A 12,522-nucleotide genomic window follows, 5' to 3' on the forward strand; every position below is an offset into this window, starting at 1 on the left:
TCAGAAATGGTTAAAACACTTATTATTCCTATTTAATATTACTGTCGTTACTGTTTAGGGGCGATGTTTAACTTCCCTAAGCCTTTGTTTCATCATCTGTATCGTGGTCCTAAGTTCAGCAATCTCACCAGTTTGCCATGAAAATTAAAGAGATAACATATGTAAATCTCTTGACTAACACTTAGTAAAGAGTAGATGTTGATGGAGATGATAGTGACGTGTCTTGCCTCAAAACACACATAAAATAGAGATACTGTATCATCCAAGTCTGTCTGACCCCAAAGCCTGTGTTCTAATTACAATGCTATATTGCTTCTTGCATTATCCTTATGAAAAACCACTATAATTAATTGAAATGGCCAAGAAAGAGCCCCTTTTAAAAGCACACATAGAAAACCACATTAATGTGGCATTAATAAGAAAGCCTGATTGAACTAATGTGGTTCCTCCGAAGTAGCACTGGAAGTGGGCCAAGAGTAGCACAGTGCCGTTAAAAATGTGTTTCCGTGCATGACTAACGGTGGCAGAACTGGCTTTGCAGCAACTCTACAGTGGTAGGGGCGCCTTTGTACTAAGCCCACCTAACTTTCGAGTCTATTCCAGTTTTGATCCATGGCTCATGAGGAATTGTACAGGGCTGGGGTAGAAGCAAGTTTTCCTCTGGGTCATGTTGAAAGAGGGCTGGAGTCGCGTGATTACTAAACCCAAACTAAATGGACCAACTGCCTGAAAATAACAGTGACACCTACTTTCGGGATTGATAATGAACAATTGTAACTTCACCCAGATGTCAGTGGGGTCTCTCTGTCCTTTATAGATCTAGGAGCCTAGTTCCAATCTTTCTAATTCCACAGAGGATGAAAATCTAGCATACTCCATCCCGCATACCCCAGGAATTCCAGCAAGCCTCTGACTTCTGCTTCTGGCTTTTGTATCCCATGTGCTGCTTCTGACCACAGATTGACAGTCTCTGTCTCAACCCACAGAAAAATTTTGTTCACCCAAGCATTTATGAGTTTAGTCCTCTGGACACTTTGGTGCCATGTAATGCCTAGTTTTCCACCATCTTGATGATTGTAGCCCCTATGCCCAACCCTTGCTACAGGGTATGGAAACTCAATGCCCTGATTTTTTCATGGCAGTTTCAAGATCACCTTTGGTACCATTGATGGCTCCAATTATACCCCAAGTATCCTGTCCAAAATATTCCTTCAAACAAATCCAGAGCAGTCATATCTTCCCATTGTCCCTGTGTCCCCATGACCATTGTCCTGGTCACAGGGACAATGAATGTTCCAACCAAATTTACTCTCCCTAGAATTAGGCACTAGGGTGCCTGAAATCAAGTGAGTCTCTCTTAGGTATCTGAATTGGTCAGTGGTGGAAGGTCAGGTCTGAGGAGGCCAAGTTTGCCAAAGCTGGTGAAAGCAGAGAAAGACAACATTGCAGAGAGGGAGAGCTCATTGGGAAGCTGAGAGAAGGTAGCATACATCCCCCATGGAGACCCAGAGAGTCAAAGATGCTGGCGTGTTGCTGACAGATTTCCTGAACCTGGCTCCCATGAGGTCCAGCCTTAAGCTTTCTCTTTCTTACTCCTGGCTTCCTTGAACACTATACCCTAACTCTTTTTCCCTTTTTTCACTTAAGTTAGTCTGAATGAGTTTATACTGCTCATACTCCGAAGACCTTTGTCTACTTCTCCCTTCAGAAAAAAAGAGGGACACCTGAGAACTACGCAAACTCTGCAGACTTACATTCTTCTTGAAGGAGAGAGATATTGCCAAGCTTGCTTTTCCCGATGGCTTTGGCATGTGGAAACCTTGACCGAGAAGCTCAGCCTCTGGGAAGACAGCTCAGCTTCACTCCTGACATTTCCTAAGAGGGACACGCACGGAAGACCCAGGTGCAATGAGGCTGAGAGCTTGTGAGCAGTCACCGGACCCTTAAGAACCCAGCTCTGAGCACCTGCAGGCACTTACTTCTCTACAGCATAAATATCACATGCTTTAAGAAATCAGCTTATCTAATCACTGACCCACTGGGTGGGTCAGTGGCAAATTGGTGCCTTGTCTGAGAGGAATTTGAGCACTGGATGCAGATTTCCAGGAGCCCACACTTCCCTGTGGAAGGACTGGGGAAAGCTGTTTTTCCTGGTGCATCGCCTCCGCTCAGCTATTCCAAGCACACAAACCAAGGCCTGTGGAAATCAGAGCTTAGCCGGTGTTGTGGGTAAGCAGAAACCAGCATCAGGGCTTTATACCTACCCCAAAACAACTGCAAATGGGAAGCGCTGGGGCCATCAAAACTTTACCAGAAGTAAAAAGCCAATAGAAGATCAACAGTGTCTGTCATGCACCTATCACTGACCATAGGAATACTTTTTTCCAGCGAGTCCATAGAAGGTCTCAGATTTCTTTTCAGGATGTTGCTCTAGACTGTCACTAGCAGTCAACTGAGGTTCATATGAGCAATAAAACTTCTTCCTCCTGGTCTATTGTAAAAAGTGTTGAACTGGGAATTAAAAGACTGGATAAAAAAATACTAACTACCTGCTTGAGCACATTTATTTGTAAAAAAGAATGAGTCAGAACAGATTGTCTCCAAGGTCTTTGATCCTAATGGTGGAAAGAGAAATTTCAAATAATGTAGTTGGAGGGACTGAATAAAACAAATATAGGAAACTACCTAATGTAGAAGAGATTCCAAAACAATCACAGTGGGTGAAGAAATGAAATAAATAAGTAAATAGAAAGAGAGTTGGTCATAGGGAATAAAAACGTAAACTCTGCTGTAGTTGTGTAAGCTGGTCCAAGGGTCATGGAGGAGCAGTGGGAAGAATTTCCAAGACAAATTTTAACAGTGTGTCTAAACACCTGGGCGTGGAAAGAAAATGATGTCTCACTAGGGGTGGGGGTGAGAGGAATTAAAACAAACTGGCAAAGGCATTAGAAGAAAGATAATAGACTGAGACTGATTTCTGCAAAGCTTGGAAATTCAATGGAAACGTCAGGAGAGAGACAATAATGTCCTATCTCTAATTGTCTTCCAATGCTTGCATGGGAAAAGGAGTAACCAAAATGCTAAGTCTTTCTTTGAGGTACTCAGAGCCTGATTGTCTTCGTTCCATACATGATGACTGCCTCCAAAGTGGCCTTTCCCCACCCCGCCCCCTGCCTCCACCTAGTCACTGCACCGAAGCTAAAGGAATGATTCTAAAGTGCATCGTGAACTCTAAAGTGCTTAAAGCCCCTTAATTCTCCCCCTCCTCACAAAACGGAATTACACTCAGGGCCATTCTGAATCACCCTGCTCCCTTCTGAGAGAACCTTCCAGCTCACAGCCTCCTCCCAAGAGCTCATCTTTCAAGTTCACATTTTATGCCATGCACATCTGCCTCTGTGTTTACAGCTAGTTGACCTAAGGATGTGAACCTGACCATCAGCAGCAGGGCAAAAACCCATGAAGCTGTGTCCTAGACAGATCCACTCACTGGATTATATATGTAGATCACGTCTTTGGGGGAGTTTGAAAGTGAGCCAAAGAGGAGAGTAGGCAGAAGTGGAGACACACAGGAACAAAAGCAATAGGTCGAAGCCACGAGACAGAAGTCAAGAGTAGGAGAAGCCAGGAGGCAGAGATGAGAGGAGAGAGAAATGACCATAGTGGGCGTTGGCACAATAGGGAGAGGGTGGGTACTGGAGCACTGAATGAGGGGGTAAGTGGACATGTGTAACCAAGGGAACGCCTATGAGGGTTGCTCTTGAGATTCCAGTACGACGGTTAGAACAAAGTTCTTTGTGTGGCCTCATGGTTCAAGCAGCTGAAAGGATTGGTCTCTCTTACTTCCTAATGGATCCTTAAAATAATCTCCCATTAACTGAAGTAATATGAGTAAATCTCTTTCCAATAAATACATAGATTACATAGATAGTCTAACCAACAAGCCAACAGGAGCTTGCCTCCATTTTCTATACCATCTCCTGCTTTAAGGCTAAGCTCAGATTCAGACTTTTCTTTCAAAGTTTCGTATTCGGGTAAAGCATCTGACCATGGCGAGTGAGCTATCAAACGTCATAGGGATGAACAGACAAAGCTGGGCATGTTCAAATATGATCAGGGCTCTGGAACAGAATCTGGATCACTAACATACCAGGACGATGCTTTATCCAGTAGCAGCTTAAAGGGTAGAAAATGGGGCACATGTGTTACATTCAGGATTGGAGCCAGTAGGTAGCTGAGGAATAGAGACTAGTGTGAGGTCCCAATGAAAAGAGCAAGAAAACTACAGGCATATCTCAGAGATATTGCAGGTTCGGTTCCAGACCAGTGAGCCATATTTCTTTCTCCTTCCTTCCTTCTTTCCTTCCTTCCTCCCTTCTTTCCTTCCTTCCTTTTTTTTTTTTTTTTTTTTTTTGCTGGTGTAAGCTTTTACCTTCAACTTGCAAAAAATGCAACATATGTGAAGTGCAATAAAACAAGAGATGCCTGCATTTATCCTCAACTGCTTAGAGACTGGAAGGAAAGCCCTGCTTGGGCTGTCTCTGATTAGGGAAACTTCTGGTGGCTTGGTAGCAAGATAAACAATAGCAGGTGGTTGCTTGGGAGGGGTAAAAGGAAGGTAAAGAGCAGATAACGGTTGTGGTAAGGAGGGAAGAGACCAGATTGGAGATAGAGGGAGAGTCCACTCAAAGTCCTTAAGGGGCAAGGAATTTGGGGTCTGAGAGGACTAACAAAAAGGAAAGCTCTACCTTGGCTCACCAGGATGTGCTCTATAAATGAATTATTCACTTTTAAGTATTTTTGCTAAGTGGACACCTGAGGGCACTGTATTCTATGCACCTAGAAGTCTTTAATCTTTTTCCCCCCATCAAGTAAATTATCCTCAATTTGCTAAAGGATAAACAAGTAATGCTTTAAACAAAGATACCCATTGAAGATGGGGCCAAACATGATCCTTCCTCCCTATCTTTGTTTTTTAACTAGATTAATGAATGAGCAAAACTGGCCTCAATTCAAATCCCTGGGTAATTGCAAGGATTACATAAAATAACCTGATTTAAATCTACTTAGCATTTAAGTAGGGAGTTAATAAATATTAGCTCCTTCCCATATACATACACATACAAACATACACATTTGCCAACTATAGGAGGAAGAGAAGAAGCATAAGGAGGCATTACACCCACCCTTTATATCTCTGAAGAGGGCAGGGCTCAGGAGTTCCACAACGAATGTACAGCTGTGATAGAAATTCATTGCAGAGAGCAAATTTATGCTGCTCTTTTCATTGCATGTCGCAGCTTGTACATAATAGCCAGAGGGAATAGAACACAAACAGCTGGGAAATAAAGATGAAAGCAAAACTGTATCAGCAGGGAGAGACACACAACCCCCTGAGAACCCAGCAGTGTCATGAAAGATAATTTGAACAAGGTCACATGCGTAGAATTCTTTTTATCAGAGAAAGATCATTAGACTCTTGCCCATTTTTGACCATCTCCGTCGAAATCAAGGTGCAGATACATGATCCCTACGTAGCTTTCAAATTTCTACACGAAGGTCTTGTCCCTATAATGAAACAGAACCACCAGCAAAAGTCTGCATTATATAAAGGCTAACTGGGATCTGGGATGGCCGAAAACAAAGAAATTCTGCTTCCTAGCACAAGTGGAGTCTGTTGAGGGGGGCGTCTCCCTCCTGAATCCCAGATGGTAAATTCTGTGGCCATATGCTGCCCTCTAGCGTCTCTGTAAGGGATGGTAACATGAGAAATAAAAATACTTGAAAAATCCTGAGGCAACCACTGTCACTTCAGCCCAGGACTGGTAAATAAAGCAAAACTGGTAAATAATACAAAGCAAAAGTTAAATTCTTAGGTGAAAAAAAAGCCAAAACCAGGATTTGTACTAAAATTAAAAAGTGAGTTAAATGTGGCCTCAACATCCATAGTACATTTTTTCTGGACTCCGAAACACATGGTGTCTAAATTAGTGAGTGCTCTTTAAAAATACAGACACCTGTCGTTCCCTGTGCATCACTCTCAAATGATTACTGCCTCAGTCTGTCTGTGGGGGGGCCCAGACATCTGCATTTGCTAAGTCCTGCCACATGACTCTGATGTGGTTATGTTGTTTGACCTCACTTTGAGAACCAAAGATTGTCACAGTGACTTTAAGTGGAGTGTAGAATAAATCCGATGATTTTCTTTTATTCCTAGAAGGATCCAGCTCTTAGGCAACGTATACGTGAAATAAAACCATTGACCAAGATAGATCAACTTTTATCTTCCCTGCATTTAGAGTGGCTGAATCCTACATGACCATCACGCAAAGACAATCGTGCTGTTCAATTCAGAGTGAAGAGTTCTTGCAGACATTGTCCTATGCAAACAAGTCCCCCTAATTCCAGTAGGCGTAATGAGAAATCATGCCTAGTTGCTCTTACTCATCCTTCAGATATCCCTTCAACATTCCTTCCTCCAAAATTCTTCCTGTTACTCTCGGATGAGTTTCAGTGCCCAGATGTGGCTCCAGGGCCTCCCATTCTTCTGCGTCCTATATGTGCTCCCTAACTTCAGTCTTCTCCAAAGGAAAAAAAGCTCGTCATGACAGGAACTCTGCTACTCTCTTCCCAACTGTGTTCTCCACTCTTAGCACAGAGTAAGGGCTCAGTAAATACTTGTCATCTGACCTATGCCTGTGATCACACACAGAAAAGTGGTGATGAGGGAGCCAGCAGATGTCGCGCCCCACAGCCACACTCTCCTCAAGCGCTATCTAGTAGATGACACACATGGCATGAGGGCTTCATTGGGGTTATTGTTGCCATTGGAGCACACATCCATTTTATAAGTCAATAGCTTTGGCTTTTAGTTTTTTAATTTGAGGAACTTGCACTAGCTTTCGGCATGGTCTGACAAGTCTGTAAACACATAGGAACTTCATGAGGTAAAAGTTGTTGGTGTAGAATCTTTTTATTCACCTGAGAAATTCACCTCACATTTATTTTTTTAAAAACACAAATGCACTCCATCACATTTCAATCGCTAACATCTTACTATTATATAATATTCTATTTTCAATTCATAGTTTTAGTTCTTAATTCTCATCATGGATAAAGCCTTCCTTATAAGCAGTCATGAAAAACTCAATGTTTTAATAAATGTTAGCTCTGAGGTCTTCTTAGATTTGCAAAAGTCCCTCCCACCACCACCAGAAACAATCCTATACTACAATGTCCTATTACCCACACTTCTTTTTTTTTTTTAATAAACAATAAGCAAATATTTACTTCTCAGGATACAGCACCATACATGTCCAATGCTATATTCCCATGGCCTTACACTGCTTCTCAGGACCCTTAGGGTTTAGGTCTGTGCATGTCACTACTTCAACCATCTCTGAGCTGCTTTTCCAGCCGTTTTAGTCTCTGACATAGCGTCCATAGTATCAGGTGAAGCTCACTTATGCTGAGGTCTCTCGCTACACAAACAGCACGCCATTTTGCTTTAGCTCTGGTGACTGCTTTGGCCAACACACTGACGGTCACAATCTCTCCTTTCCCCTTGACAATTACTACCTGAGCAAAACAGGGGCCCCCACAGAATAGGACAGAAAATGCTCGTTTCAGTCAGAGGCAAGGATGAGAAAGAGGTTTAACCCGTTTAACAGTATTTCCTTTGAATTTCATTTTACTTTTTGAGCTTAGCTATTAGATGTGTGAGCATAAACAGGAGGTCTTTCAAGTTACCAAAAGGCCCACTCTGAAAGAAGGGAGACAGCCATTGCTACACATTTTAGGTGCTGGACAAATATAGTCCCAGGATTGTAAATACATCCTGCCAGTACAGAAAGTAAAACACTTTTCTTTCTTCTTTCACCTTATTTAGAAAGAGCATCTTTTCTCTACAAAGAGTTCTGTTGGATTTTTCTCTTTCCAGTTTCCTAACTCCCCAATGTATTTACTTTTTGAATTAAAGGGAAAGATCCCATCAATATAAATGAACAGCTCTTGCCACGCAAAAATATGACCACACTGATACCAGTAGGGTTATGGAATGCACCAGGATGGAGCAGAAGCAGCAATGGAGGGGCGTGTGTCAGGACTGTGGTCATGTTGTGCTATTTTAACCAGAGGCAAGTCATTCCAAACTCAGGATGTACAATGCTTGTTGTGGTGCTCTATGAGATGGGATATATCGATATAGTCTTAGTGATTCACAAAGGCACATTCAGATAGAAAATTCTGTTACTGTCTCCTATTATTGACATGTTTTCTAAGTTTGTCTTGCTGACTTGAGAAATCAAGTCTCAATAAAGAAAGAAAATGTCTGGTAACACTTTCTTAGAAACTGGTGAAAGAAACATGCCCACTGGTTTATGTGTATGAGTGGTGGTGGTGGTGGGGTGTGAGGGAAGGATTCACTATAGGAGACACAGAGGCAAAAGTCAGGCTCAGACCCCTGGTGGCCAGGTCTGTAAGTGTCTAAAAAACCTCACCAAAGAAAGAAAACTAGTAAGCTTTCAAAGAAACTCTTAGACATCTGGTTACCTTGACCTCAAATCAATAGAAAATTGTTGGGACTAAGGAGACTTGCAAATGCCTTCCTTCCCTTCTTCCTTCCTTCCTCTTTCCCTCTTTCCCTCCCTCCCCCCGTTCCATTTCTCTCTCTCTCTCTCTCTTTCTCTCTCTCACATTTCTTCAGTATATTTATTTGATCCCTACTTTTCTTATAATATCAAAACTAAGAGTACATTTTTTTTCTCACTCTTTCAAGTTTAATCATGCATGTATTCTTAGGTGTTGTATGTTTTGAACTGCTGTTAAAAATACATGCTTCTGCCACATTAAAGGGGGAACAGAGGTTTGTGTGTTGTATTATTAATTCTGTGTGGGAAATGAAATTCTGGTCAGTTTTGGCAGGACACACACACGCGTGCGCGCGTGCACACACACACACACACACACACACACACACACTACAAAACCAAAGGTTTGCCAGGTGAGTAGAGACCATGTGAGTTCAAGCCTGCTCTTCTGACTATGTGCACTTACTCTTGAGGTCCAAGTTCCTGGCTCCCGCGGTGATTTGCGTTGTGATTTTCGTGTCAATCTTTACAGTGTGGAGATTGCTGGTGTCCCTTGATATCATTACATTGTGCCACTGATTGTCGTTGAGAGGTTTATTTGAGCTCCCTTTGATGAGGTTAGCACCATTTCCCAAATCAAACACGTAATGTAGGTACCTGGGGGGAAAAAGGAAATGTGGGAAAATGCCATTACTTTTCAAATTTTTGATGAAGTCAAACTAGATACTACAAATGGATTTTTTTTTTCAGGTGGCTCCATCCTTGCTAGGAGTCATGAGAGGAAGTTGTATAGAAGCTCAGTTAATGAGGTAAGAAACCTGCGTCAGCAAGGAGAATTAGTCATTATCTTCACTATAGGAAATAGTGAAAAAAAATTTTTTTTTAAATCATGGTCTAACTCTATGGTTTTGTAAGGTAAATATCTTTCACTACTCATTCCCTATTCCCACCACTTTCCTCCATCCTTTGTTAATTACAGTGAACTGACAATTTTCAGCTTCTTGAACCTGCTTTCTCCTCCATCTTGAGTGTTTGTTTCTGTATGGGAAATGTGCACTCATACTTTAAGAGTCAACTCAAATATCCATTCCCTGCCTCACACATTTCCTAATTTCTCTAAAGACTCTCCTGAGCCTTTGCACGAGAATCATCTTAGGAAACTTCTCGTAATGCTTCTGTTCTGGTTATGTGTTCACCGATATCCCCTAGGGTGATGTGTTTACATATGTGCGGCCTGGGGTTGGTGGAGTCCAAGATACTCACGGGGTAGCAAAAAAAATGTATACAAGTGGACACTTCGGTCAACGTTGCTCAAGCAGTAGTTTGCCATAATCATAAGTGTCTGGACGCTGATGGTAACCACTCTGAGCACCTTGTGTAATTGCAAAGTTAAATGGGACTTGTATTCATCTTTTGTTATCGGTATACATTATTTCAATTTTAATACAGTTTTCCTTCCTTAAAATCTGTATACATTTTTTTTGGCACCCTCTGTATGTATATTTGTGCCTGGCACACTATCTAGACCATTGTAAATATGTAGTAATAGTCACTGAATGAATGAATACCCAAATCAATTAAAATACATCAAATTTGTACCATAGTTTCAAGGAAATTTCACAAAAAAATCTTTCTAAATTCTTCAAGCAACTCTGAAATAGAGTTAACTTTGAGTTAAATGGAATTTTGTGGAATTGAAATAATATGATTACTTAAATTAGCTATTTAATTTAGCACAAATTAGCCTACAAGTCTGTAGAAATTCCTTTGTAGAATTATGGTGTATATAGTAAAGCAATCCACATTTGAAGTGTAAGATTCATGGAGTGCCTAGCATAAATTACAACTTGAAATTATTTATATTTCATATATGGAAACAGGTGTAAAAGACTTTACTGACCCCTATTAACTTTATAAGATACTTAACTAATTTAAACAAACACATTATGTGTACCTCCACTCCACCCATGCCTGCCCCTGCCCACTCCCTTTCAAGCCAATACATTTTGTTTAATGTATATTTTTGGAAACTGAGGTCACTTTTTCCAAAGTTTTGTCATTGAACTGACATATACTCACCCTTTAACTAATTCAACCACAATAAAGTCATTTCCATCCCCACTGTTATACAGAATTAGTCCATCGAGGGATGTTGTCTTAAACTGGAAAAAAAGATGCATAGACGTGTAGGCTTGTAATGTAGCTAAGGCAACATAGCTCGATTTGGTCTTGAAGGTGACAGGGTCTGCTATGATGTTCCTGAAGCCAAATCTGGCATTGAGCTCACAGTAATCTATGTCGCCATTTTTACACAAGTCAATGTATGCCATTCCATTAAATGTCAGGCTCTGAAGGTGTCCGATGAAATTGGAGGGAACAGAAGACAAATACCGTCGTTCTGTGATAATGCCAGTCTCTATGTTATGAAACTCCAGCCTCGTGTGATCACCTGCCATTTGCCCTAAAAAGGAGGATAATATTTTATTAGCTTCTTTATCTGAAAGGCACTTCCAACTGTAGATTTCAATAACAACATTGCATTTTAAGATATAAGAATCCAAATACCTCCCGGATACTCAGTTGCATATAGTTAAAACAAAGAAGTGATGTTATGAGGCCAGATTATATGACACAATTCGTTTTAGGTCAGGTTTTAATCGTTGTCCAAAGTTTTGTCTTAACAAAAATCATCCTCATTAGCCAAAGTTACAGAGTTTTTAAAACATAAAAGAAAAACAAAAACAGGAAGCATGTAATGGAGAATGAAAGGGAGAAAGGAAGGTTAAGAGGGAGGGAGAGAGAGAGAACAAAACAGGAAAAGGAAATGGTAGGTCGGAGGGAAGGAAGGATGGACAGAGGGAGAGATTAGGGGCAATAATTGTCTTAAATTATCCCAGTATAAAGTGACATTTCCCAGCTTCATGGTTAAGTGATGTTTTTCTTTATAAAGAATGTTCTTCAAGAAAACAAAACAAAACAAAAACTCTATTTTTCTATCTCCAATAGAAGTAATGACGAGCTGCTGACTATTATTCCAATAATGAACCATGAAAATGTGTTTGAAGTTAAGTAGGTACCTTACAGCTTCCCTTTTCTGTGCTGGATAGTTCCCATAGTCTTTCCTAGAACTAGGCTCCCACCCATGTTAAATTTCGGTTGATCACCTTTGGACCTATGCCATTTTCCTTGCACTTATGTTTTGGATAATTAAATTGAGCACCATTTACCAATTCAAGGCATGTCCAATTCGAAGAATATCAGTAAAGTTAGTCCATATCACCACAAGTTAGAATCTTCTTTAAACACTCTAATGTGAAACTTACTTGCAGATTTATTTAGTGATTCATTCTTCAGCTCAGCCCCCATCCCTCTTCATCCTTCCATATTTCTCTGTCAATCCTATTAAAAGTCAGCCTAGTCCCATTTCACCTCCTGAGTGATATGTATACCTACCTGCAAGGTTGAAGATAAACTAAATAAAAAAAAGATGTGAACTTGTCTTTTTAAAACCCAATGTAAAGTACTTTATCATTGCTAGTGATTCACTTCCAGCTACTTGTTCTTGTCTAATTAAACTGTCATTCACTTTCTCCTGAAATTGAAACAAGGTCATTTAAATTGTAATCAAGTTCTTTCAGGTGCTAGTTTCACTATTCAATTTGGTATAATTGGAAAATTTATCCAGCTTACCCTATCCCATCATCCACAATATTAATTAAAATATTAATCAGTGCCATTCCCAGTATCAGCCCCTGAGAAAATGCACAGGACCTTCTTCCCAGGTGTAATGAAGACTGAACAGCCCCGTATGTGGGCCTCCTTCAACTAGTTTGGCAGATTTCCATTTCTTTAGTCAAGGCAGTAAAATATTAGATGGAATTTTAAGGAAATGCCTGTAAGTAAAATACAAATGCCATATTTTCTGTTGTGCAAG

The 12,522-nt window shown here is 40.7% G+C and overlaps 1 protein-coding gene across 27 annotated transcripts in view; it reads right to left on the minus strand.

Annotated features, from left to right (window-relative positions):
* NRXN1 (neurexin 1) overlaps nucleotides 1-12,522 on the minus strand; it is a 1,055,762-nt gene that overhangs the window by 527,468 nt on the left and 515,772 nt on the right. For all 27 annotated transcript variants that reach the window (XM_074331970.1, XM_019719348.2, XM_074331968.1 and 24 more), the window contains 2 exons: nucleotides 10,668-11,049; nucleotides 9,055-9,245 (listed from right to left, as the gene is read on the minus strand). In XM_074331970.1, coding sequence (XP_074188071.1) covers nucleotides 9,055-9,245; nucleotides 10,668-11,049 — 573 coding nt within the window. The remainder of the gene's footprint in view (nucleotides 1-9,054; nucleotides 9,246-10,667; nucleotides 11,050-12,522) is intronic.

The sequence above is a fragment of the Rhinolophus sinicus genome, linkage group LG05 (assembly GCF_036562045.2).
Source record: "Rhinolophus sinicus isolate RSC01 linkage group LG05, ASM3656204v1, whole genome shotgun sequence".
Lineage (NCBI taxonomy): Eukaryota > Metazoa > Chordata > Mammalia > Chiroptera > Rhinolophidae > Rhinolophus > Rhinolophus sinicus.